General features: G+C 44.9%; 1 protein-coding gene across 5 annotated transcripts in view; it reads left to right on the top strand.

The window, feature by feature from the left end:
- The window catches only part of ILDR2 (immunoglobulin like domain containing receptor 2), a 77,162-nt gene extending 54,341 nt beyond the window's left edge, over window positions 1–22,821 (top strand). For all 5 annotated transcript variants that reach the window (XM_042257325.2, XM_015092353.4, XM_060403551.1 and 2 more), the window contains 4 exons: window positions 8,459–8,572; window positions 12,427–12,643; window positions 13,784–14,465; window positions 16,686–22,821. In XM_042257325.2, the coding sequence (XP_042113259.1) occupies window positions 8,459–8,572; window positions 12,427–12,643; window positions 13,784–14,465; window positions 16,686–16,721 (1,049 nt within the window). In that variant the 3' untranslated portion in view covers window positions 16,722–22,821. The remainder of the gene's footprint in view (window positions 1–8,458; window positions 8,573–12,426; window positions 12,644–13,783; window positions 14,466–16,685) is intronic.
- The last annotated feature ends 2,137 nt before the right edge of the window (window positions 22,822–24,958 follow it).

Raw genomic sequence — 24,958 nt, 5'->3', positions numbered from 1 at the left:
CAGCTGTATCAGATATCTCCTGAAATGCATGTCAAGCTTGCCAAGGGGTGCAGGACACAGCTGCCCCTTACTTTCTTCCTGGCCCCCACAATAACCAAAATTATAAGAAAAAGAAGCAAGGTACCCCCTGAACGTTGATCATTCAGTTAATAAATGGTTATCTCTTCCATACCTAGTGCTCAGGACTTTACCGGGTACTCTGAGGAATACCCAGAAGTATAGGACATAACATGGTTTGTCTAGCCAGCAGCAAGGCCCAGCCAGGGAAAGAGAACAGACCTTTACTAGACAATTAGATGCTATAGTGTGTGTACTGGGAGTTCAAAGAAGAAAGAGCTGGAACGCTTACAAAGTCTTCAGGGAGGAGGTGAGATTAGAGCTGGGCTTAGAGGAGTGAGACGGATTAGGAAAGCAGAGACACTCACAGGCCAGCATAGTGGAAACCCAGAGCTAAAAGAACAGTGTGTGTGTGTGACAGTGTCCAGCTTGTTGGTCTGACTGGAAGACCATGGAAGAATATGGCGGAGCCAGATTAGGCAGGGCCTTGGAACCCCTCCAGAAGAGCCTGGGTTGGTGCCGTAGGAAATGAGAACCCCTGTAGCCAGGCTCCTGAATGGCGAGGTGACATGCTGACAAAGCTGGCAGTGAGTAGGACAGAGGAGAACCAGAGATCTTGAGCCGAGGTGTGATTGATATGTTTCAGGTGGGACGTTATGATGCAGACAAACGGAGCTGAGTGGCAAATCTGAGAGATGCTTTGAAAGAGCAAGCAGTTAGATGTTAGAAATCTTTAGGATGAGCCCAAAGTTGTCTAGTGGTGTATATCCTAGACAGAGAAGAAATAACTGGTAAGGAGAGTTTATTTGGATGATGACTAGCACCACTGAGGGCATGATAAATTTGTTGTTATAGGCAGGGGTAGAAGAGTATTGGGGCGTTAAAATGTAGCTTTCCTAGAGGCATCTGAGGAGGACTATACAGAGTAGTAAAGGTTAGAACTGTGTACAGAATATATTTAGGAGGTGACTTTTAAATCTCTAGTTGTAAATGAGCCACTAGGGTTGGTGAAACAGACGTTTCTCCCCTGGAGGGCTCTGGACAGACTTCAGTGGGAAGCGGGGGCGAGTGTCTAGTTCATTTAGTGACCTGTCAGGGCTCCACCATGGAAGGGGTGGATATCCTCAGTGAGTAATTGGTACTTGTGTTTTTTCTCTCTCAGAAACTATTAGTAGAATTCTGACGTCTGAGATTGGGAATGAGTCACAGACTGAGAAGTAAAAGTTAATAATCAAGGACACACAGGGTATTAGAGAAATAAAGACAATACAGTCCATTTTCCCAAAGGATGGAGAGGACAAAAGAGGCATTAATAGGACTCGTTGCTGCCTTTTTCTCCCAATCTTCTTTCTCTTTCCTTCCCACCAGGACCCTTCCCCCTTAGTTTTTATTGAGTAGATTCTCTTAATAAAATAACTATTATTTATAGGATGGCAAATACTTCTGTCCTGTTTTCAACTTTTTTCCAGTTCCTGCTTGTTGCAGTTCAATCATTTTGACTCCATCCTGCCATGCTAACCAACTGTAGTTAGAAGTGGCTTAAAAAATAGGAAAAAAAATATGATTTCACATAGTGAGAAATTCCAAGGTAAGGTGGTTCTAGGGTTGGTTAATGGAAGAGTTCAAGTGGCATCACTGAAGGACCTGCTTCTTTCCATCTTCTGTTCAGCATCCCGAGTGCATCCTCTGTTCTCCTGGACGAGCTCCCCTCCAGATCCCATAGTCTCAGATACTATATGCATTCAGAGATGGAAAAGATGCTTCTTCCTTGTGCTCCTTTTCCCAAGAGGGAGGAAAGCGTTCCCATAAATCTCCTTCCCTTCCAGCAGACTTCTACATGTCATTTTATAGGCAAGAATTATTCCTGTCTCCATTCCTAAACCAGATTTGACTTGGACCCACCAAGACTCATCTCTTAGGCCAAAACACCTATTCACCTCGGAAATGAACAGTCAGAATTCTGTTAGCCAGGAAAAAGGGGAGGGTGCACAACCAGCTTTGGCCGCGGCCAGTCTGGCTCATGTTATCTGGCTTACTGAGTCAGGAGTGAATTCTTCACGATCCCTACCAGGCACATTTCTGTACTCATGGTCCCATGGCCAGAGTTACTAATGGCATTTAGCTGTTTCTCCTTTAAGAAAGGTGGCTTAAGCCACTGTTCCATGTAGATTGTTTTTCAAAGAATGTTAGAAGTGTTAAGAAATGCTGATTTATAAAGATGTAAATTTAGCCTATTTTATATTTTTATGCTACTTCAATTTTAGGGTAATCATCTAGCAACAGTAATTTTTCAGACTGCATTTGTACACAATACTCTTTGAATATTCTGTGTAGTTGAAAAGGCATCTTTGATGAACTATATATAGTATAGCCAGTTAGTTACCAAATGGGGGAGAGAGAAAAGGAATCCTGACTCCTTCTCCCATTCTCCATAGCAGCTATTTATTACCTCTTTACAAAAAAAAAGAAAAGAAAAAGACTGTCTCCTCCTGCCCTGCTCTGGATCCAGTGCTTTGTCAAGGTTCTCTTTTTATTGAATCTCCAAATCCCACCCCATTTCCACCTCATGTTTCCGGCCTTTCCTTCTTCAGTGACTTCTTCCTATCAGCATTCAATACATGCTCAGATCTCTCGCATTAAAATACAACAATTTGCAAAAACCCTTAGTCTTCTAATGCTGCATCCCTGTGCACTTTCCCCTCTTCACAGATAAACTCCTTGATAGAGTTTTGAATACTCAATGTCTCCATTTCCTCTCCTCAGCTAACTTCTGTCTCTCTGTCACTTTCACCACTCCAAAGACCAGCTCTTGCCAAGACTGCCTTAGCGCTAAATCTAATGGATGCTTCTCAAAGCTTGCCCCCCTTGACTTCTCAACAGCATTCGCCACCCCGATGACACATTCATATTCTTTGCCCTCCTCAACACTGTATTTTGTGGCTTTTCCTAGCCATTTCACTATATGCTGGCTGTTCTTCCTCTGCACATCCCGTAGATGTTGGTGCTTCTATTTTGTCCAAGGTCCTCTCCTTGGGAAATCTTACCTTGTCCATGGCCTCAGTCATCATCTGTACGCTGATGACTGCCAGTCTTTATGTCCATCCTCTCTCCTGTTCCTCAGTCCCACATATCCAACTGCCTTCTGGACATTCCTACCTGAATGTCTTTCAAGCATTTCCAATTCAACCTCTATCTAGGAAATGGAATTCATCTGCTGTTTCTCAACCGCAGACCAACTCCAGCATTTCTTATTTCAGCAGATGGCACTGTTACCCACCTAGTAGCCCAAACCAGACGTAGGGACTTGATCTTTATCCCTTCCTCTTCCTCACTTCTCTCATCCAATTGGTCACCAAGTCCTTCAGATAGGATCTCAAAATAACTTTGAATCGGTCTATCTCTACTCAACTATCCTGGTCATTGCTGCCATCATCTCCCACCTTAATTAATGCAGTTATCTCTTCCCTTGCTTGAATCCATTTTATTTTCATAAATACCTGGTCTCTACTCATCCTACTTAACAAAAGAACTGGATAGGCAAGTAGGGTTTTGAAATGTCATTTTTCAAACTAATAAGGATATATGCCTACTGTATGCATACAGAGAATATGCAAATTTTAAGCATCACTCCTCCCACAACTGAGCTGCTGCCACCCTGGGGGTGGAATCTGGCAGCTGTTCCATTATCCATAAACAGCCTTGCTTAGCTTATTAAGATAGGACAGGAAGAACAAGGCTATATACCCATGGATATCTGCCTTAGACACTTTTGCAAGTTCTACAAATTGGATTTAGTATTAAAGGGGAAATTAGCTGAAAAATAGTTGAGTCTTAATTGGATCAGAATCATCAGCTCTAATCTTTTAACAATAAGAATTTTTAAAATTTGGCATCAAAATGAATATCCCCATATTGCCTCTCTACTAAAAATCAAAGTTGGTGAGGCTAGTAAATTAGAGGAGTTGAAGTATGAAAACCACACCAACCAAAGGACTTGGACCAGACTGAAATTCAAAAGAGAAATAAATCTTCCATTGACCCTGAACTGAAACATCACCAGGAAAAAAGTCATTTTCCAAAAAATGCTGGTCTTTGACCAATAAAGATATTGTAGGATATTTGTTATTAAATATTATAGCATATTTCTTTTTAAAATATCACCACACCTCAGAGAGTTCTCTGATCTAAATTACAGATAAAAATCAGCCCAACACCATTCTGTTTTCAAATCAAGAAAAATTTAATGAATGCCTACAATTTTTTTTCTCAAGGAGTTTACAGTCCAGCAGAATGGTTTTGGGGGGCTTGTGAATGGAAATAAAATGAGTAAAAAAATAGAAAGGAGCATGTGATAAGACTGATCTCTGATGTCAGCTCAGAGAAAGCAAAGTCTCATCTGCTTGGCGGATCAAGAAAGGTTTTCTGATGTTCTCTATGCTCCTGAGTATATATGTGACACAGAGTCAGTTCCTCCCACAATGAGAGAGTTAGTTATAGTGTGGTGCCTAATCGAATTTACAGCTTTTGATTAAAAAAAAAAAAATCTTTTCAAAGGAGAAGCGCCTAGCTTTTTAACTGCTGAAACCAAACGGATGATGCCTCTGAAGACTGTCAGTGCTCCACTCTGTCCTTTTCAACAAAGGGGACAGATTTAGATTTCTGAAATTATGAGCTGGTGTGACTGAGAATCGGAGAAGGCAATGGCACCCCACTCCAGTACTTTTGCCTGGAAAATCCCATGGACGGAGGAGCCTGGTAGGCTGTAGTCCATGGGGTCGCTGAGCGTTGGACACGACTCAGTAACTTCACTTTCACTTTTCACTTTCATGCATTGGAGAAGGAAATGGCAACCCACTCGAGTGTTCTTGCCTGGAGAATCCCAGGGATGGCGGAGCCTGGTGGGCTGCCGTCTATGGGGTCGCACAGAGTCGGACACGACTGAAGTGACTTAGCAGTGACTGAGAATAAAAGCTGAAAGTATTGGGGCTGGCCAAAAGGTGTGTTCAGGCTTTCCATAAGATGTTATAGGAAAACCCAAACAAACTTTTTGGCCAACCCAATATGTAGTATAGTAATGTCTCGTTATAATGCCAGTACTGAATGGCGAAGCTGACATCTTCATCTGAGACTGTAAATAGTTACTATAACTTTTCAGAGGCACGATAACCTATGCATACATGGTCAATCTGTGTCACAATTAGCGTAAATTGTTATAACGACACAGGAAGCAATCTAAGCTCCAATCCAAGTTGCAGTTTAGGGAGATTTCCAACTGTTACTTGGGGTGGCGGCCTTCTCTTACCACCAGGGGACAGCTGGTACATTGTTCCATATAGCAATACTCTTCCCCCTTTATCTAAGTATTACTGAATGTCTGCCATAACAGCGCTTCACATATTAAGAACACCTAGATAAAGACACAGCTGCAGGTAGAGTAGACCCCTTCTTTAAGGCCTGTAAACATGCTCCTTTTCTTAACTGAAAATATTGTTGTTTATAGTCCCTAAGTTGTGTCTGACTCTTTTGCAATCCTATGGACTGTAGCCCGCCAGGCTCATTTGTCCATGGGGTTCTCCAAGCAAGAATACTGGAGTGGGTTGCCATTTCCTTCTCCAGGGGATCTTCCCGGACCAGGGATCAAATTTGCATCTCCTACACTGGCAGGTGGATTCTTTACCTCTGAGCCACCAGGGAAGCAGACTAAAAATAGAATCACCAATAAAAGTAACAAAACTTGCCTAAACCTTGCTGCTCCCTTAAGCTACCATTCAAGGCTTCCCCTTCCTGTTCAAAATTCTCCAACAAACCCACCACATGTCTCTTCTGCCTTACTTTGTAATTCCCTGCAATACAGTTTCTATTCCTGATTTTCATTCATTCATTCATTCATTCATTCATACAAACTCATATGTTTGGAGTGTCTGCAATGTGCTAGGCTCTATGGGAGGTGCTCAGGAATCATAGATTCACAGAGAGACCTGGTCCTTGATCTCAGGAAGTTTACAATCTAGACAGAGAAATTCTACTGTAAATAATCTCTCTTAAGAAAGCATGAACCTCACACCCATCCCCAGGCTGGCACCATTTCAGCTCAAACAAACACACTATGTTTGTTTAGGAATATACTCTGTGTAGAGCACCATCCTGGGCGTTACACTGAGCTAGAATGATAAGCATTCTTTTCCCTCAAGAATCTTTTGGAAGATTAGACATTTATACATGTCATTTGAAACAAATAGGAATATATTAAGGGACATATGATGAAAGTTCAAAGTAAATGATTTGTAAGTTGGGGGTTGGATAGAGAGAGAAAAAGAGAAAACTTTTTTAGCTAGAGAAAAAGAAAGTCTTTTGAATGAGATGTTGTTTGCACCGCCCCTAATTACAAAGAACTCAAAGTGCTCCACTGAGTTGGTCTTTGTTGTCTTTTTTCCCTTTTTTGGTTCATGTATTTGTCTTTTCTGCCTTATAAGATTATTTAAAAGGTGAAAATTATTAGTTGTATTTTGTAGACATGAAAACTGAATCCTGGATAGGTCACCACTTATTTGAGGCCCTTGTGCCCTACAGGGTGCCCAGTTCCCCACTTCCCAGCCCTATGTTTTATCCATCAGACACAAATGCCTCAGAACAGACATAGCAGTTCCGTGGGATAATTGCATTTTAATTGAACTGTCTGTGGTACTCTGTAAACGCCTCTGCAGAGATGGAAGGGTGTGGAGGCTGATAAATAAAACCATTTCTGCTAATAATTGCTTCTGCATAAGGATTAAGGACCTAACCTCTGGGAGAAGGTGTCACTAAAAAGCATGTGCTGAGATTCGTTACTTTTTTAAAGTAATTCCACAATTGAAGCTGAATGTGCACTGCCCATCCTGTGCTTATATAGAAACCAGTGCACCTGCAAATGGCTGTGTGGGCGTCTTCCCAGTTTTCAACACCAGGGCTGTGATTAGAGTTGGTGAAAGATGATATTTTAATCTTCCACATACACGCTTATGTAGGGGGCTATGTCCACAGCAGGGGAACATAATCAGAGAGCAGAATGCTGAACTTTCTCCAGAGACACATGCAGTTGTGTGGCCTCCTTATGGTATTTTCCCTGCTCTGGGAATAGAGAATGTTGGGGGTGGGTCATCTGCTTCCATCCCCATTGTACGGTCCTGACTGGCTGCATGGTAGGATAGTGCCTTGGACGCCCAAGGTCCACCTCTGGGTCCTTCCTTTTTGTCTTCCTTTCGTCTCTCTCTGCTGCTTCTGGCCCCAGACTCCAGACAGACAAGAGGCCCAGTATTGTTGGGCTTCCTTCAGACTACATTCCAGTCCCAGCACTGCCACTTATTGCTGAGCAACTTATAAAACGTCTCTGAACCAAAGTTTCCTCGTCTGTGAAGCGCGGCTGCTAACAACTGACTCCTTACACAGTTGCGAGGACTCAGAGTCCACAGAAAGCATGTAACGCAGTGCCTGGCACGTCCCAGTGCCCACAAGTGTTGTCACCCCTGCTGTTCTGTCCCCATCCCAGTCCTTTTTCTTGTTTTCTCTTTGTCTTATCTGTGAATATTAGATCTGACTGTGTCTGATCACCCTTGGGGCTGGTATTGGATTAGATTGATGCTTAAGTGATACTGGGCTTCAGCAGCCTTTGTCTCTGACAACGTGAGTGATGAGAATGTAGAGGATGGTATTATCTCTCATGCTTTAGTTTAGTTTTGTTTTTATTAAGCCCTGAAAATAGCACCTGCCTGTAACCACACTGCAGCAGGTTGACTTAATCATGTCTAAAATATGGTATTCCCTTTCCTAAGGGGAAGATGCTGAAGAAGTAATAATGGAACCATAATTAGTAATACATCTATTTTGCATTTTATTTTGTTCTACTGTGTGTAAAGCCTGCAATCTAATATTAGCTCTTAGGCATCGCCTAGTTATGGAATTTTTGTACAATCTTCCAGGCAACTACAGGCTCTTAGGCCACCTGTGTCAAGGTCTCTGACGTTTGGGTATCTGTTTTAAAGCTACATGTGCTTCTACCAAGAGAAGGTATGATCCTCAGACGGTAGAGTGATCTGTATCCCTAGTCTAGAAAGTGGTCTTTTTTAGTGTGAGTATACTCCCCCTAACTTTGAGAAGATGATCTTTAAGTGCAGCTATAAGAGGTCAGAAGTTGGAAGGAGAGGTTACTGGAACACAATTTTTTTGTTGATGTGCCAGTCCTCCATTCTAATGGAACCATCTGATAAAGGGTATGGTTCCATATATAGAAATATAGGTTACTATTTCTGGGTGATTTCAAAAAGAGTTGTTCTGTCTGGGACCCATGTTTTCTACTGGTAAGTTAGATGGAAGTCACCTTTTCCTGATTTTTCTTCAGCTTACTATCTTGTTTGTTTCTCAACAGTTCGCAAAGGTTACCGGATCCAAGCTGATAAAGAGAGAGACTCCATGAAGGTCTTATACTATGTCGAGAAGGAGCTGGCTCAGTTTGATCCAGCCAGAAGGATGAGAAGCAGATGTGAGCATCTGTTAGTTTTATGTGATCTGTGCATCATGCTAAAAGGGATTTGGGGGTGACCATACATGGGGAGCCCTTAGCTTTCAGGGTCAGAACTAGTCGGGGTGCTGGTGACACCACCCTCAAGAAAGTAGCTTTGAGTACACGGAGGAAAGAAAAAAGGGGTTCTGGTATGATGAATAGGGCAATAACAGGGAATTATATCCAATATCCTGTGATAAACTATAATAGGATTTAAGAAAAAAAAGAATAGAGCAATCATGTACCATCTTGGCTTCTGTTTCCTCTCTCATGGGGCAGTCAGTATTGCTGGGCTGTACAGTGGGGTTGGCACCATTTTATTAAAACAGCCTTTCCCTACTACTCCCTTTAAAATATATTCAAAATAATGGCTTACAATGTGGAAGCTTCAGTATCAGTTTTTTCCAACATGAAAGGCCCTAGCCTCGGATGACAGTCCAGCTGCCAACTTGCCATATCAATGAAAGTAAAAGAACAAGTCTGCCAAATGAACCTCATAAAAAAGATGCCTACATTCCTTTCAGATACCCAGTGGCAGAGACTGAGGGGCAAGCAAAAAGTCAAAAGAATGTTTTAATTATTGAGTCTGTAGGCAGCAGGGCCCCAACCCTTAACTCACCCACAGACCTTAGAGACTTTGCCCCTGACATAGCTGATTCTTGATTTGGACTCCAAATTACTATCTATCATGAAAAGCAATACAGGGCAGGTCTGACATGGATGGGCTAATTAATCAGAGGTGCTGGCAGGCGTGGGAGTGCGGTCACTACATTTCTCTCTTTGAACCCTCCTTGCCTTGGAACCAACTCCAGACTCAATGGCATTGTTGGGAAAACAGTCCCAGACTAGAGGAACTTTATTCAGATTAAGGACAACATATTCCTCCCAGTTTGCAATTCTAATTTCATCCTGTCTGAGTTGCATCCATTGCTGCCTCCTCCCACCACACTGGCTATAAAAAGACCATCTCCAGATTGGAATGTCAGGAATGCAGATGTCACTGCACTTGACAAGCTAGTTGTAACGGTGTTGTCATGGATCCCTGTAAGGGGACAGACACAGAGATAGTCAGAGTTCAAGGAAAAAGAGCCTGTGGGGGAAATCTGTGAATTCACAGCTCAGAGAAAACACAGAGGTTAAAAATAAAGGGTAGATCCCAGTTTAGATGATGTCTCCCATCTGCCTGGATTAAAGTGGTCTCCAAAGGCCTGGCTGGCCAGAAGGTAATGAACAAGGAATCTTAAGAGTCCAAGGAGTGGCCTGGGTCAACAGATGAAGAAACAGAAGCCCAGAAGGTTGAAGTGACAGTTTCAGGACTACAACCCAGGTCTGCGGATTGCTGTCCTGTGCTTTTCTGCCTAACTAGAAACTTTGGAGCCAGCTGTGGATGGTGCCATGCCTGCAGGAGGAGCTTATATTCAAAGATCACAGCCTTCTAACTCTTAGGACTTTAGGATGTTGGAGCTGGAAGAGACTGAGATTGTTGAGGCTACCTCCCTCATTTTATGGAGGAGGAAAGGGAGGCGAGGGGAAAGTCACCAGTGCCAGCACTCACTGCCAGTGCCAGAATTGGAACCCAGAGCTCCTGGAACCTGCAGGTTCCCATTGCAATAACTGCACAGAGATGAAGCAGAAATCTAAGTTCTCTTTACTCTGAGAGGATCTATCCCTGAAGAGCAAAGTAAACCCTGGGATGGATCATGGCCATGGGATAGTCTTGAAGATCTCATCCTAAAAGGAGCCACACTTAGTTTCAGGTATGGCAAAGGAGTAACAGATTCTGTGAGAAATGGGAGTTTCAGGGTCAGGCCTATGAATTTCCCAGACTGTGTGATCCTCATTCACCTGCTCCCTGTAAGTAGGGGGTTTCTCTGGGGATATTTTAGTCTGGAATCAGCAAACCACAGCTCCCAGGGCACGTATGTTCCACCTCCTATTTTTGAAGTAAATTTTCTTGGAATACAGCCATGCCAATCTACTTGTCTTATCCATGATTCCTTTCATATTGCAATAGCAGAGTTGAATAGTTGTAACAGTAAGACTGGCAAAGCCTACAGTGTTTACTATCTGGCCCTTTACAGAAGTTTGCCTCTCCTGCCCTAGAGTTCCATTGTTAGGTGTCTCTGAAGTGGGGGATGTTGATGTTCATGTTCACTGTGGCAGAAGTTTCAGAACAGCATACAGCCTGGACTGTCCATCATATGAATGGAGAAACATCTCTCCCTATCTGAAGAGATGAAAAATGTCCATGATTGCCTGAAGTTTAAGGCAAGTTCTGAGCCAATAATGTAATTTTTCAATAAACACACTTGGTGCATTTTAAAGTTCTCTTCTGTATGGTTCCCAGAAGACTGGAATTCACTGGCATCGTGAGAAAAGGAAGAATCTAGATTTTATTAATCAATAGGATCTGAGTTATTTCCCTTTAAAATAGGCAGGCACTAGACCATTCTCCTTACGAGGAAGAAAAGACTTAGATTATAATTAAAAACCAGCTGATTACATGACCAAACTGAATGGCATTCCTGGTCAGCCCTGTGTCCTGGTGAAACAGGACAAGGAGGTTGTGTTTATGCTGTGCAGGGAGGCCCTCCCTTCCCTTCAGGGGTGGGAACCAGCAGAATTCCTCTGCTTCTCTGAGGACAATTGGGGATAGGGAGGAGATAAAGTAGACGGGAACCTGAGACACACACTTGTGCTTCCCACATCTGATCTTAGTTTACCTCTCATTCGGCAGCCAGGCCCTACATCTTATAATTGTTGATTTTGATAATAGTTTGAAGTTCAAAGGACTTTTAGAAAACAATGGATTTTCAATGGATTCAGTTACATTACAAATAGATTTGCTAGATTTATTTTTTAAGTAATGTGAAATTCAATCCATTTCAAAGTTTTATAAATAAATAGTTTCTTTTTTTTTTTTTTTCTTTCTTTCCAGATTGTGATTCTGGTCCTTATTCACAAGCGCTTTTGGGAAAAGCTACTTAGGCCACCCTAAAAAATGAGAAAGCCGTGACCATCCCCTCCCTTTTTACATTTTTGGGCTGGGACCAGAGCATAAGTGGAGGTCCATAGACCATAAGTGCAGCCTAACCTTCCCCTTTTATTCCTGCACTTCCAAACAGCTATCCTGGCCATCCATAGCCACATACACCTGGAACAGTCTGGGGAGTGAAGAGGTCTACTCAAGCCACAGAAATGGACTTGGTACTGTTCAGGGAAAATATTCCAGGTTCCTGGATGAACATCCAGAAGCAGGGTGTGCACACTCTCTTCGTCCTATGGACTCCTTGCTCTGTGGGGAGGGGCACAGCAGCAGCTGGGATGGGGTTTGTGTGAAGCACGGCATGGGACTGGCTCTGAAGGTTCCATCTTGGGACTCAGATAACAGCAGGGAAGATACTGTGATCTGTGGCTTTTCTCTCTTTTTGCCCCCTTTGCCACATGCCTGGGATCATCATGGCTCATCACTGATATAAACAAGAAGAAGCAAAACATTTGAGCGAGGATGATGATATACTAGGAGGAGACCAGCTGCAGAGAGCCTAAGTTCTGGAAAGCCTGCCTTAGGTGGAACAATAACAATTGTTTTCCTATCCTAAGAACAGCATGTGGGAAGCCTCCCCTCTGTAGGCAACTAGGCGTCCAAGTGAAGCCAGTTCCTGCTGAGCTAAGAACATAAATACCATTAGTTCAGGTCTACAACCCATCCTGGGCAGGATTGAGACTCTCGGGTGGGAATTTCCCAAAGATTCCAGTCTTAGCCCTTAACCAAGTTCCTGTTCTGTCCTATAGGTAGAAAGCTCTGTCATGCCTAGTTTTTGTCCTTGCAGATAACAATACCATCTCGGAACTCAGCTCTCTGCATGAGGAGGACAGCAGTTTCCGCCAATCTTACCATCAGATGCGGAACAAGCAGTTCCCTGTGTCTGGGGACTTGGAGAGCAATCCTGACTACTGGTCAGGTGTCATGGGAGGCAGCAGTGGGGCCAGCCGGGGGCCATCGGCCATGGAGTATAACAAAGAGGATCGGGAGAGCTTCAGGCACAGGTGAGGATAACTGTGGCAAGGCAGCTCTGGTGCCGGGTACGAGGAGGCAAAAGCTGGGAGGCAGGATGGGTCTGAGGCTGCAGTGATCCGAGAATGGCTCTGTCTGCCCTTCTAGGTTATCTTGCCTCATCTTTCTGTGGCTATTGAACACCCCTTTCCCACATGTATTAAGCAAGGGAACTCTTGGGGCACTGTGTACAGATGTAATCAGTCAAGGCTCTTTGAAGAGGGTTCTCTAGACCCCTTAATGAACCCTGTTGACATTTCTCTGCCCTTCTCATATATTTTATCTTGTAACCTCTAAAAGACCCCACCCATCATCTCTCTCATTTTTGATCATCTGTTCTGTGAAAGGTCAAATGCCAGTTATGTTATACTGTTGGATTTGATTCTCATAATTCTAAAAGGCAGGTACTATTAATGTCCTCCCAGTTTTAGCTGGGGAAACTGAAACTTAAAAAATTCTAAGGAACACAGACAGGGTCATATGGCCAGTGAATGTGAATGGACAAGATGTGTGTTCAGTTGTGCACGGCCAATGCCCACTGATAGCACCTTCCCCACTCACCTATCCTTTATATTGAAGGACAGTAGATATTGCTTTTCTCTCAGAGAACCAGCTGCGGGGTCCCTCTGGCCTGCTGCCCCACAAGGTAACTTGCCCTCCGCTCTGAGGAAGGAAAAGGCCTCTCTGTTTATCACCAAATATTACAGGGCTCCGTGGGCCACAGCTGTTTGGACAGCAGGCCACATCGCCTATGCCAGCTTTGAGGGTGTGAGAAGTGTGTCAGGAGGCTGTCAACCAGAGGTCATATCAAAATGGCCAAAAGAAGGCCCCACGTGTGTTTCAGCACCGTGTAGATCACAAAGGCGTTTTATTCACACAACCCCTTAATGCTTAACGCTAACTCACCAGATGGACGCACGCCTTGACTTGGCTGTGATTCTGAGGCGTGAGAGGTGCCTGGGGTGATGCATCCAGCCGGGAGCAGAGCCCTGTCGGGCCGCGCAGTCTCCTGAGCGAGGCCCCAGGCACGATGGGGGCCTTAGATCCCAGCTCAGGCTCCCTGCCTCGCGCGCCTGACAGGTCTTGGGTACCTGGGCCTTTCAAGGACTGACCAGCGCCTCCTCTGCCCGCAGCCAGCAGCGCTCTAAATCGGAGATGCTGTCCCGGAAGAACTTCGCCGCTGGGGTGCCGGCCGTCTCCATGGATGAGCTCACGGCCTTTGCCGACTCCTACGGCCCGCGGTCCCGTAGGGCGGACGGCAACAAACAGGAGCTCCGAGGCGGGAGCCGCTTCGAGCGCTCGGAGGCGCGGGCGCACGGGGGCCTCTACCAGGACGGCTCGCTGGAGGAGTACTATGGGCCGCGCAGCCGCAGCCGGGAGCCCCTGACCGACGCGGACCGCGGCTGGTCCTACAGCCCCCCGCGCCGGCGGCCGCCGGACGACGCGCACTTGCCGCGCCTGGTGAGCCGCACGCCGGGCACCGCGCCCAAGTACGACCACTCGTTCCGCGGATCCGGGCTGGAGCGGCAGGTGCGGCCGGAGGGCGCCAGCCGCGGCGGCAGCCTGGAGACGCCGTCGAAGCTGAGCTCACAGCTCGGCCCTCGCAGCGCCTCCTACTACGCCTGGTCGCCGCCGGCCACCTACGAGGCGGGCGCGCCTCCGGGCGACGAGGAGGAGGAGGACACGCCCGACGACACGTTGCCTCCCTACAGCGAGCTCGAGCTCAGCCGGGGCCCGTCCTACCGCGGCCGCGACCTGCCCTACCACAGCAACTCGGAGAAGAAGAGGAAGAAGGAGACACCCGCCAAGAAGACGGTGAGGCCCAGGCGGCCTCCCCAGGGGCCGGTGGGCACGATCGCCAACCGGGGGCCGCGGGGCTGGGGAGGAAGGGGAACAGAGCAGGAGGGCCCTGCCTTAGATGCGCAGACGCCCGGTGGGGCCCGGGTGGAGAGAGCAGGCGCTTCTGCTTGGGGAATCCGGATGTTAGGCTGGTTTGTCCCCCACCTCCTTTTACCCAGGCAGGACCAGGTGAAGTAACTGGGCTTGGAGCCCGAAGCGTTGAAAAAAAAGCAGAAGTAGCAGATATGCAGGTGTAGCAGATTAGCATTAATGGCCAGCTTTAAGAAGCATTTAGCCTCAGGGATTCTAGGGGTTCATTCCCACCACAAGCCTTTAGGTGGGTTTCTGAGGTCTGCGTTCTGACGATCTAAGCTCTGTGCATGCTTCTCTGTGCATTCCTTCCTACCATCTGCTCCCTTTAGGGTGAGGATTTGTTCAGTTCAGTTCAGTCGCTCAGTCGTGTCCGACTCTTTGCGACCCACGAATCGCAGCACGCCAGGCCTCCCTGTCCATCACCAATGCCCGGAGTTCACTCAGACTCACGTCCATCGAGTCAGTGATGCCATCCAGCCATCTCATCCTCGGTCGTCCCCTTCTCCTCTTGCCCCCAATCCCTCTCAGCATCAGAGTCCTTTCCAATGAGTCAACTCTTCGCATGAGGTGGCCAAAGTACTGGAGTTTCAGCTTTAGCATCATTCCTTCCAAAGAAATCCCAGAGCTGATCTCCTTCAGAATGGACTGGTTGGATCTCCTTGCAGTCCAAGGGACTCCCAAGTGTCTTCTCCAACACCACAGTTCAGAAGCACCAATTCTTCGGCACTCAGCTTTCTTCACAGTCCAACTCTCACATCCATACATGACCACTGGAAAAAACATAGCCTTGACTAGATGGACCTTTGTTGGCAAAGTAATGTCTCTGCTTTTCAATATGCTATCTAGGTTGGTCATAACTTTTCTTCCAAGGAGTAAGCGTCTTTTAATTTCATGGCTGCAGTCACCACCCACAGTGATCTTGGAGCCCCCCAAAATAAAGTCTGACACTGTTTCCACTGTTTCCCCATCTATTTCCCATGAAGTGATGGGACCAGATGCCATGATCTTTGTTTTCTGAATGTTGACCTTTAAGCCAGCTTTTTCACTCTCCACTTTCATCAAGAGGCTTTTTAGTTCCTCTTCACTTTCTGCCATAAGGGTGGTGTCATCTGCATATCTGAGGTTATTGATATTTCTCCTGGTAATCTTGATTCCAGCTTGTGCTTCTTCCAGCCCAGCATTTCTCATGATGTACTCTGCATAGAAGTAATAAATAAGCAGGGTGGCAATGTACAGCCTTGACGCACTCCTTTTCCTCTTTGGAATCCCCTGCTCCCTTTAGGGTGAGGGTTTGTAACTTGCATCAAATGCTGGAAGAGTCCACATTCCAGAGAAGGTCAGTATCCATTGGTATTTATGAAGGACAACTCACTTCTTTTTTTCCTTTGATGTTTTATTAAGTGTAAACTGTACTATGCCTGTATATGTGAAGGAAATCTTTCCGTCCCTGCCCAACTCATTTGTCTTTTGTGTAAGTGGCCTTATTTAGACTTTATTGTTTTCCCTCTAAATGCCAAGAGCAGCCCAGTGAATCCTGCAGCCCCCTAATGTGAGCTCTGAACCTGAGATTGTTGGGGGACAAATCACAGATCACTGTGGGTTTCCAGGGTGCCTATGTGCTCCAGAAGCCCTCTCCAAGCCTGGGTGCTACTGCCAGCTACCCTGCCTCTCTCGTGTTTTGTTTTTCTCATGGCTCCAAGCAGCGCATTTGCTTTAGTGTATAATATGGGGAGAGAACATGAACATAAAAAGGTTCTGGCATGATTATTAACCCCTCCAAAACAAAACCTGCAATGACCCAAGTATTATGAGAAGGAACTTTCAGGTGATGTCAGATTTATGGTGCACCATCCACACCAGCTGTTGTGGAACTGTAAACATTTTAGTTATCCCTAAAGGCATGAGAGGTTTTTCTGTGGTCATGGAACTACATTCTATAAGATGTGCATTGGCTTCAGCACCAGTTGAGGCTTAGGGGCATTAGTCACAAGCTTAATGAAATGTCCTAAAAGTCAGAGTGTGAGGCTCTGAACAGGTGTGGATTCTTCCCAGGGACCCATTGGTTGTGTTTCTTTAATCAGGCTTTTTCTGTTCTTTCCCCAGAGTGACTTTCCCACCAGGATGTCCCTTGTGGTCTGATGTTTGTTTTCAAGACAACTCTCTGAATGACTAGGAATTGGCAACAAAACACGGGAACAAGACACAAATCCAAGAGCCAGCAGGCCTGGGACCTTCTTGGGCCACCACCTTGGAAGATTTGCTGATCTTTGCTTTGGCAAGGGATGGGGGCAGCCTTTAAGGGAGGCTGATTGCAAACCTCAGTGCCCATCTAACTAGTTTGAGAAACTTATCAAGAAAACTACAGGTGAACACATTCCCACACATGGAGTTTCTCACCCACAGAGTTCATCCTGCCCTGTCTCCTTCCTTAGTCAAACCAGGATTCCTTTTCCATTTCTGAAAGAGAGTTAGCTCTGGACTGCTCATCTCCAGATAATGCCTCTGCTACAGTCTGCTTTTCCATACCTCCTGTGCTGTGCTTAGAAACAGAACCAATTACTACTATTAGAAGGCCTTCACCCACAGCGGAAGATAGCTTCAGGCAAAGTACACCTTTTAGCCCCATCACTTCCCAGTCACTCGTCAATGACTGTTGTTACACTGAAATCAGGCCTGTGGTGAACTCAGTGACCATGACCTGCCGGACAATCACAGAAATGACTTCAGTTTGCTGTTCCTAATGACAGTTCTTGGCTGGAACAAAACAAGAGCTGTCAAAGTGGTATTTCTTTTTCCATTCTGAGAACACGAACTGCTTTTTCTCTTTTGTCATAGCAACGTGAGTCTTGGACAGCAAGGGCTCTTCTCGTCCTCCCCTTTCCGGGACTGTCCACAGGTCGGTGCCACACACAGAGCCCTGCGTCCCTCTGCACAGGGGGCTGATTAGGTTGTCATCAGGTGCCTTTTGTGTTTAAAATACTCATATGAAAGAGAAGAGGGGAAAAAAGAGGAGAAGAGAATAATGCAAAAGAAAAATGAGAAAGAATCTGAGAAGAAAAGAATGTATGGTCTCACTATGTGTTGAATATGGGCCACTTCCTCCACAGGCTCTGCCTGCTCTTCTGTGTTTTATACTTCATTTACCATGAGTTGTTCCTGCCCATCCCAGTTTCATCATTCCAGGACACCTGAGCGTGGAGCAGGCATCCCTGGGCCTCACCAGGCTGCCACTCTAGATGCTCTTGGGAGATGAGGGATATTGCTTTCTCAGGAAGGAGCACTTCCTACTCCGTGTGTGCATGCTAAGTCACTTCAGTCGTGTCTGACTCTTTGCGACCCCATAGACTGTAGCCCACCAGGCTCCTCTGTCCATGGGATACTCTAGGCAAGAATACTGGAGGGGGTTGCCATGCCCTCCTCCAGGGGGTCTTCCCGACCTAAACCTGCTTCTCTTACATCTCCTGCATTGGCAGGTGGGTTCTTACCACTAGCACCACCTGGGAAGCCCTTTTCTACTCCCACCCCTGCCTAAAGGATAGATTTTGGTTAAATCTCAAATCTAGGACTCTCTGGATTTCATAATTTGTATAGATTGGTTAAAAAAAAAAAAAAGGCTACAAACTCTTCCCCTCTCATCAGAGGTGCCATCTATTTCTCAACCCCTTGAATTTGGGATTGGCCATGTGATTTGATTTAGCCAGTGGCCTAATAACAGATATGATAGAAGCAGAAACTTGACAGATTCTTGTGCATGAGGAAATTTGTCCTCTCTTGCTGCTTTTGGGAACCTTGCATCACCACCAGGTAAGTTAGCCTGGCTGGCCTGCTGCATGATGAAAGGGCCTAGTTACCGCCATCACTCTAACTGGCAGCCTATTAACTCTCAGCTGATTGCAAACATGAGTGATCCCAGCCAAAACCAAAAGAAAAATTGCCTAGCTGAGCCCAGCCCAAACTGCTGATTTCTACCCAAGGCATGAGAAGCTGGTCTACTCTTTAAATGTTCATTTTTCTTCAAGGAAAAAGCTGACTTTTTTTTTTTAAATTGTCTGAATATTTAACCCCCCAAACCCTGACTCTGTCTAACCTTAGGTGAGTGCTGGTCTCTACTTTCTTTGACAGACTTTTGTCAAAGCTTTTCACCCCACACTCTTATGGTGGGATACTTGGTTAGGTCCAATCACTGGTAGACAGTGTTGCTTGGTCTCTGTATCCCTCTACTTCAAGCAGGCTCCATCCTCTATCTGTGGATCCATGGACAACTGCTGAAGAAAGTTTCTTCCTCGGCATCTCTTTGGTCTTCTCCGGAACCACCTGACTGGGGCTAGGCCCTTTTCTCAGAGTACCATTGCACTGATGTCCATTTAATTCATGGCATTTCCAAACCAGTTCTTTGTGTGCAATGAAATCAGTGGCTGGGTGAGGGTCAGAAGGATGAGTTGATATCATTGCTGGGGGTAGAACTGGCCTGCCAAAGCACTTCATAATGGCCTTGGCCTGTATGAGTTGAACCAGGAGGACAATTCAGTCCACTGCTGGCACTTCCAAGGGCTGGAAGACACAAGCCATAACCCTGGTGCTGAGTTTTTAGACTTGCTAGTGTCCTTGTCGTCTGAAAGCCTAGGTCTCATCTGTCTGTTTGGGCCCCATTTCCACTGGAAAAGATGATTAAAACACCAATTCTTAGTCACCAGCTTTGGATTTTAAATTGCTCAGGCAGTTTTGGAGAATCTTGGGTAGCTGAAATAGTTATTATTTCTTTATACTGAGCACTGTGTCAGGCTATTCACCACCAAAGAGCCCCATAGCACCAGCTGCAGAGACCAAAAATACTGCTTTCATTAGCCGGGGGCATGTACGATTTTGGTGAAGGGAGCCATGGGAAAGAATTATTAAAATCAGAAACCTGAAGGCAACAAAACTACCGACAGACAATAAAAAGTACGAAGATGATAACAGACTACTGAAATAACCTGGGTACATGGGACCAGGTTGTCCTCGGAAGGGCTGCATAAATCACTCAGACCTCCAGGTTTCTGGTCAAGAGAGAAAACCGTCATTTCTGGGTATGTGGACAGGAGATAAGTCTGACCGGACAAGTAAAGGCAAAGCTGGCCATCCTCAGCACCCTGGCTTTTCTCAGCACATCCTTCTGTTTCTTTTCCCCTGACTAGTCCAGTGTAGAAAGTGCTTACACATGTTAGCTTCCTTCCTTTATTTTACTGGGGGTAAAAGATGAGGCTTGTGTAAGACAAGATTTCTGTCCATGCATGCGTGCATGCTCAGTCAGTCAGTCAGGTCCAGCTCTTTGCAGCCTTATGGACTGTAGCCCGCCAGGCTCCTCTGCCCTTGGGATTTCCCAGGAAAGAATACTGAAGTGGGTCACCATTTCCTCCTCCAGGGGATCTTCTTGACCCAGGGACTGAGCCTCATCTCCTGCGTCTCCTGCTTTGGCAGTTGGATTCTTTACCACTGAGCCACCCGGAAAGCCCACTCTGTCCATGGGGACCCTGCAACTGAATAGAGGAAACAAGAAATGCCCAAGAAAGAATTGGGAGATTTTATACATATAATATGAAATACTGCTATGGATAAATTACAACAAACCCAGAGAATTAAAGTTTTTTTATTTAAATGGGTATATTTTGATATCTAAGTGTTGTGTGTATTTGTCCATCCATCCTGTTTAAAGACATACTCAGTGATCTGAAAAGCCAGTATTAAAAAATCTGAGCTGAGAGAGGTGAGTTAGAATGGGGAGGGGTGAGAGGCAGAGGGCTGAGTAGGATGATGCAGGAGCGTGTTTGCCTATGAGTCACAGCTGAGTCAGGGACGTGTTGGATGAGGGCGCAAGGAGGCAGGTGGCAGGTAGATGAACTTCTCTAGGCCATGCAGACTCATGAGGAAGCTGGGAGCATTTGCCATGGACCTGGTGCTCATGGGGTGCTCTCTATCTGCTCCTCCAGGGGTTCAGCTCTGTGGCCATGGAGCGTTGCTGCCCACCTTCACTCACACAGGGACCATCTTGCAGAGATGATGGTTCTCCCAGCTCCCTTTCCACACCAGGCAGATTGTGCAAACTGGGCATGGGAAATGGCTGTCACTCTAGCCTAAGGAACACCTAGACCTAGCCACATCTGTAAACACTTCTAGTCTGAAAGACTTCATACAGGTAATCCAGTCAGACCTTAGGCAGCCTTTGAGAGGCGCTGAGGTCACTGACTGCGTTGTAACCCACCCCCTCTTTTCTTTATAGATGGAGAAATAAACCACTGCTGCCATTAGTGAAGTCAAAAACCTAATTGAGTCTTTTCTTTTGGATTAGCATTTTCCCAAATTGTCTAGCCGTATAAATTACCTGGTTGCTGTTAGAGATGTACTGTTGGGCCCTGCCCAGAAGATTGATAGGATGGGTCTGGAGCTAGGATTTGTACTTTTAACATGTGTTTCAGGAGAGTCCTGTGATCACATGTATTTGGAAAATCTTACACTAGCTCATACCTCATCAGGTGCCCCAAACCCTGAGGGTTCCTTGGGCTTCAAATATTTTTCTTCAGATGTCCTGGTGAGGTCGCTCATACTCCCTTGGGCCTGAAAGTGGCGAAGCCCCCAGCAGTCTCACTAGGATGGTGGTGACTGGCTTACCAGGGTCCAGGGGTAGGAGAACTGTGCGAGGCAGAGGGAAAGGATGGCTAGGAGCCCACCCTAGGAGGCTGCTCCCAAGGCTTCCAGTTCTGGAACAGAGATCCTGTTGTGACGATTTCAGATCTGACAAGAATTGCAGGTAATTTTCTCATTCCCCTGATGTCATTCTGAGCAAAACTTAGATCATGAATAGAAATAAACAAGACCTTTGGGGGAATGGCAAAAACAAATCATTTTTTGAAACATTCAAATCGCAGCCTGACTGGTCAACACCTACTTCCTCCTTAAGACCCAAATTGAATGAGCAAAAATAATAAAAATCTATGTTACATATCCTTCCAATATCAGATTTAAATGCTGCCACAATCTTACAGGGTTTTGAAATTGATTTATAGAATGTAGAGATTCAAATTCACCAAAATGGGGGCCAGGTACTTAAAAAAAGTGCCTAGATTTTTCCTGCCCAGATGCTTCCTCCTTTTCACCCAGGAAACTGTTCAATGAAGCTCCAAGTAAGGGACTTTTAATGTGAGGATGGAGCAAGGATAGTGTGAGCTGCTTCAAGAGGGTGATAAGAATAAAGTCTGTATTATTTTTATGGTGTATTACTGTTTACAAAAACTTTCACATGCATTATTTCATTTGATTGTCTCACAGTGACCTCTATGATAAAGGCAGGGTAGATGTGCTGATCCCATCAAACAAAAGGTAAAACTGAAACTGACAAAGGCTAAGTGATGTGCCTATGACTTTTTAAATCATAGAGCCAGGCCTTCTGACTCTCTCTCAAGGGTTCTTTCCAATTCCTACAGTACTTGTGGGACTGGAATCAGCCCAGCATCTGGGAGAAGAGTCCTGCCGGTGATGCTCACTCATGACATCACTGGAATGAACCTGTGGAGACAAGCACTGTGGGTTCTTCATCTTGCCAAGCATCGGTCCTCAAATGCTGCTGTGAGAGGAAGTCCGTTCTATTCAAGGAGGCTTTCATTAGCCATGCTGGAGTTGAGAAAAGGTTTTGATAAAAATGTGCTTTAGATTTTAGAATCCTTCCTGAGAAGGAATTTCTGAGCCAAATTAACAAATTCCTGTAGACTCAGAATTCCGAGGCTTGGGGTGACCTGCCTGGAATGAACAATCTGGCATCTTCACTGCATTGGTGATTTTAGATAGAACTGAGAGTGGCCGGATATAGAGGGAGCCATTTGGCAGTTTAGTTAAAAGTTTTATTTCTCGGTGAGGCTGGATACAGGTCCATGTAGTCTGGCCCATTTCTTTGGGGAAGGCTAAAAGAGATACAGATAGCTTGTCTCTTACCTTGGCTTCCAAAAAAGTCACTCTATATTAACAAATGTATTAAGCACTATCTACTGAGAATTTTCTTTGTGGGAATAAAGGAAAAGGGAACAGAAGGAACCGCAGGCCAAGAAAGGTCGGAAAGCTGCTTCATGGTAGTCGCCTGCCCAGTTGTTTGGTGCCTTGTCTGTGGCATCAAAACGGAAATGTTTGTATCACTGTTGCCCATGACTTTTTTTCAGTATCAGACATTTAAAGTGAATTTGGTTGTAATGTTTAAATAAAGCATTGTCACCTACATTGGTTATCAAGAACTCATGATTTATTGTAACTATGTTTAATCATGATCTGTCATTAAATGATCTGAATAGAAAAAAAAAAAATCGTACAATCCATGACCTCAGATTTTCTTAACTGCTGTAATGGAGGATGAATACTGAGGGACTAGAGGCACGTACTGACCAAGCGTAGTGCATGTTTTTATAGATTTTAATAAGCTTTCTGTGGCCACTCTTACCACTCTGCACAGACATGAGGAGTAGGACAGATGATGGGACAATGAGAGGGTTCTTAGTTCATTTTCAAAAAGGGTCCAAACATTTGCTGCTAGAAATGGCATTTGGGGAAGGGAAGAAGGAAACTGTCTTGGGAAGATTAAATTCTGAGGAGATTTGGAAAATTCCACAGCATCATAATTTAGAGAAGGCAACTTAAAACCTTTGTTAGAGTGAAAGTTGAGTGTTTAGTCGCTCAGTCAGGTCCAACTCTTTGTGACCGCATGGACTATAGCCCGCCAGGCTCCTCTGCCCATGGAATTCTCCAGGCAAGAATACTGGAATGGGTTGCCATTCCCTTTCTCCAGGGGATCTTCCCAAACCAGTGATTGAACCAGGGTCTCCTGCATTGTAGGCAGATTTTTTTTTTTTTAAACCAGCTGAGCCACCAGGGAAGCCCTTTGTTAACAAAATAATTGATAATTACCCCCAGAGAACTCTTTTTTCTTTTTTTAATCCCCCACCCCCAGAGAACTCTTATCCTCTCTTCTTGGCCAGGCCCTCTCAAAGGAGTTCTAGACTTTACAGTCTGGGTTGAATGAAAATTCTGTCCTTGCTTAAAGCATCTGGACTCAATTTTCTTCTTTTAATAGTTAACTAAAAACGTTTATATGTAGATTTAACTTAAAGATAGACACTAAAACAGTTTAACTCTGATTACCTCCTTTGAACATTCTCCTATTTTATCCATTTTTAAATTTCTATCTTACCTTTCAGCTTTAAAATATGGTATTTGACTTATTGTTTGTTTAGAATTACCTACATCTTTTCTTTCTACATTTCAGATCTGTTTTTGAAATCTTCTCCCTTCTTTCATTTTTGTATTTATTTGTTTTTAATTTTTACTGAGAGTATAGTTGATTTACAATATTGTTTGTTGCAGCAAATTGAATCAGTTATACATATACATATACCTACTCTTTTTTTCAAGATTCTTTCCCATATAGGCCATTATAAAGTATTGAGTAGAGTTCCCTGTGCTATACAGTAGGTCCTTATTAGTTACCTATTTTATATATAGTAGTATGTATATGTCAGTCTCCATCTCCCATTTATCCCTCTGCCCCTATATCCCCTGGTAACCATAAATATGTTTTATATATCTGTGACTCTACTTCTGTTTTGTAAATAAGTTCATTTATACTACTTTTTTGGAGAAGGCAATGTTACCCCACTCCAGTACTCTTGCCTGGAAAATCCCATGGACGGAGGAGCCTGGTAGGCCGCAGTCCATGGTGTCGCGAAGAGTTGGACATGACTGAGCGACTTCACTTTCACTTTTCACTTTCATGCATTGGAGAAGGAAATGGCAACCCACTCCAGTGTTCTTGCCTGGAGAATCTCAGGGATGGGGGAGCCTGGTAGGCTGCCGTCTATGGGGTCGCACAGAGTCGGACATGACTTAAGTGACTTAGCAGCAGCAGTAGCAACATACTCCTTTTTAAGATCCCACATATAAGCAATATCATATAATATTTGTCTCTCTCTGTCTTAATTCATTCAGTATGACAATTTCTAGGTCCATCCATGTTGCTGCGAATAGCATTATTTCCTTCTTTTCTCTGACTGAGTAGTATTCCATTGTATATAGGTACTACATCTTTATCCATTCCTCTGTTGATAGACATTTGATTGCTTCCATGTCTTGGCTGTTGGAAATGGTGCTGCAATGAATATTGGGGTGCATGCATCTTGTTGAATTACGGTTTTCTCTGGGTATATACCTAAGGGTGGCATTTCTGGGTCATACGGGAGTTCCACTTTTATTTTTTTAAGGAGCCTCCATACTGTTCTCCATAGTGGCTGTGACAATTTATGTTCCCAACGATAGTGTAAGAGTCTTCCCCCTTCTTTCTGAAGAAAGTTTTCTTTAGTAATGGT

The sequence above is a fragment of the Ovis aries genome, chromosome 1 (assembly GCF_016772045.2).
Source record: "Ovis aries strain OAR_USU_Benz2616 breed Rambouillet chromosome 1, ARS-UI_Ramb_v3.0, whole genome shotgun sequence".
Classification (NCBI taxonomy): Eukaryota; Metazoa; Chordata; class Mammalia; order Artiodactyla; family Bovidae; genus Ovis; species Ovis aries.
The sequence above is the reverse complement of the archived record's forward strand: the minus strand, read 5'-3'. Positions and strand labels throughout refer to the sequence as shown.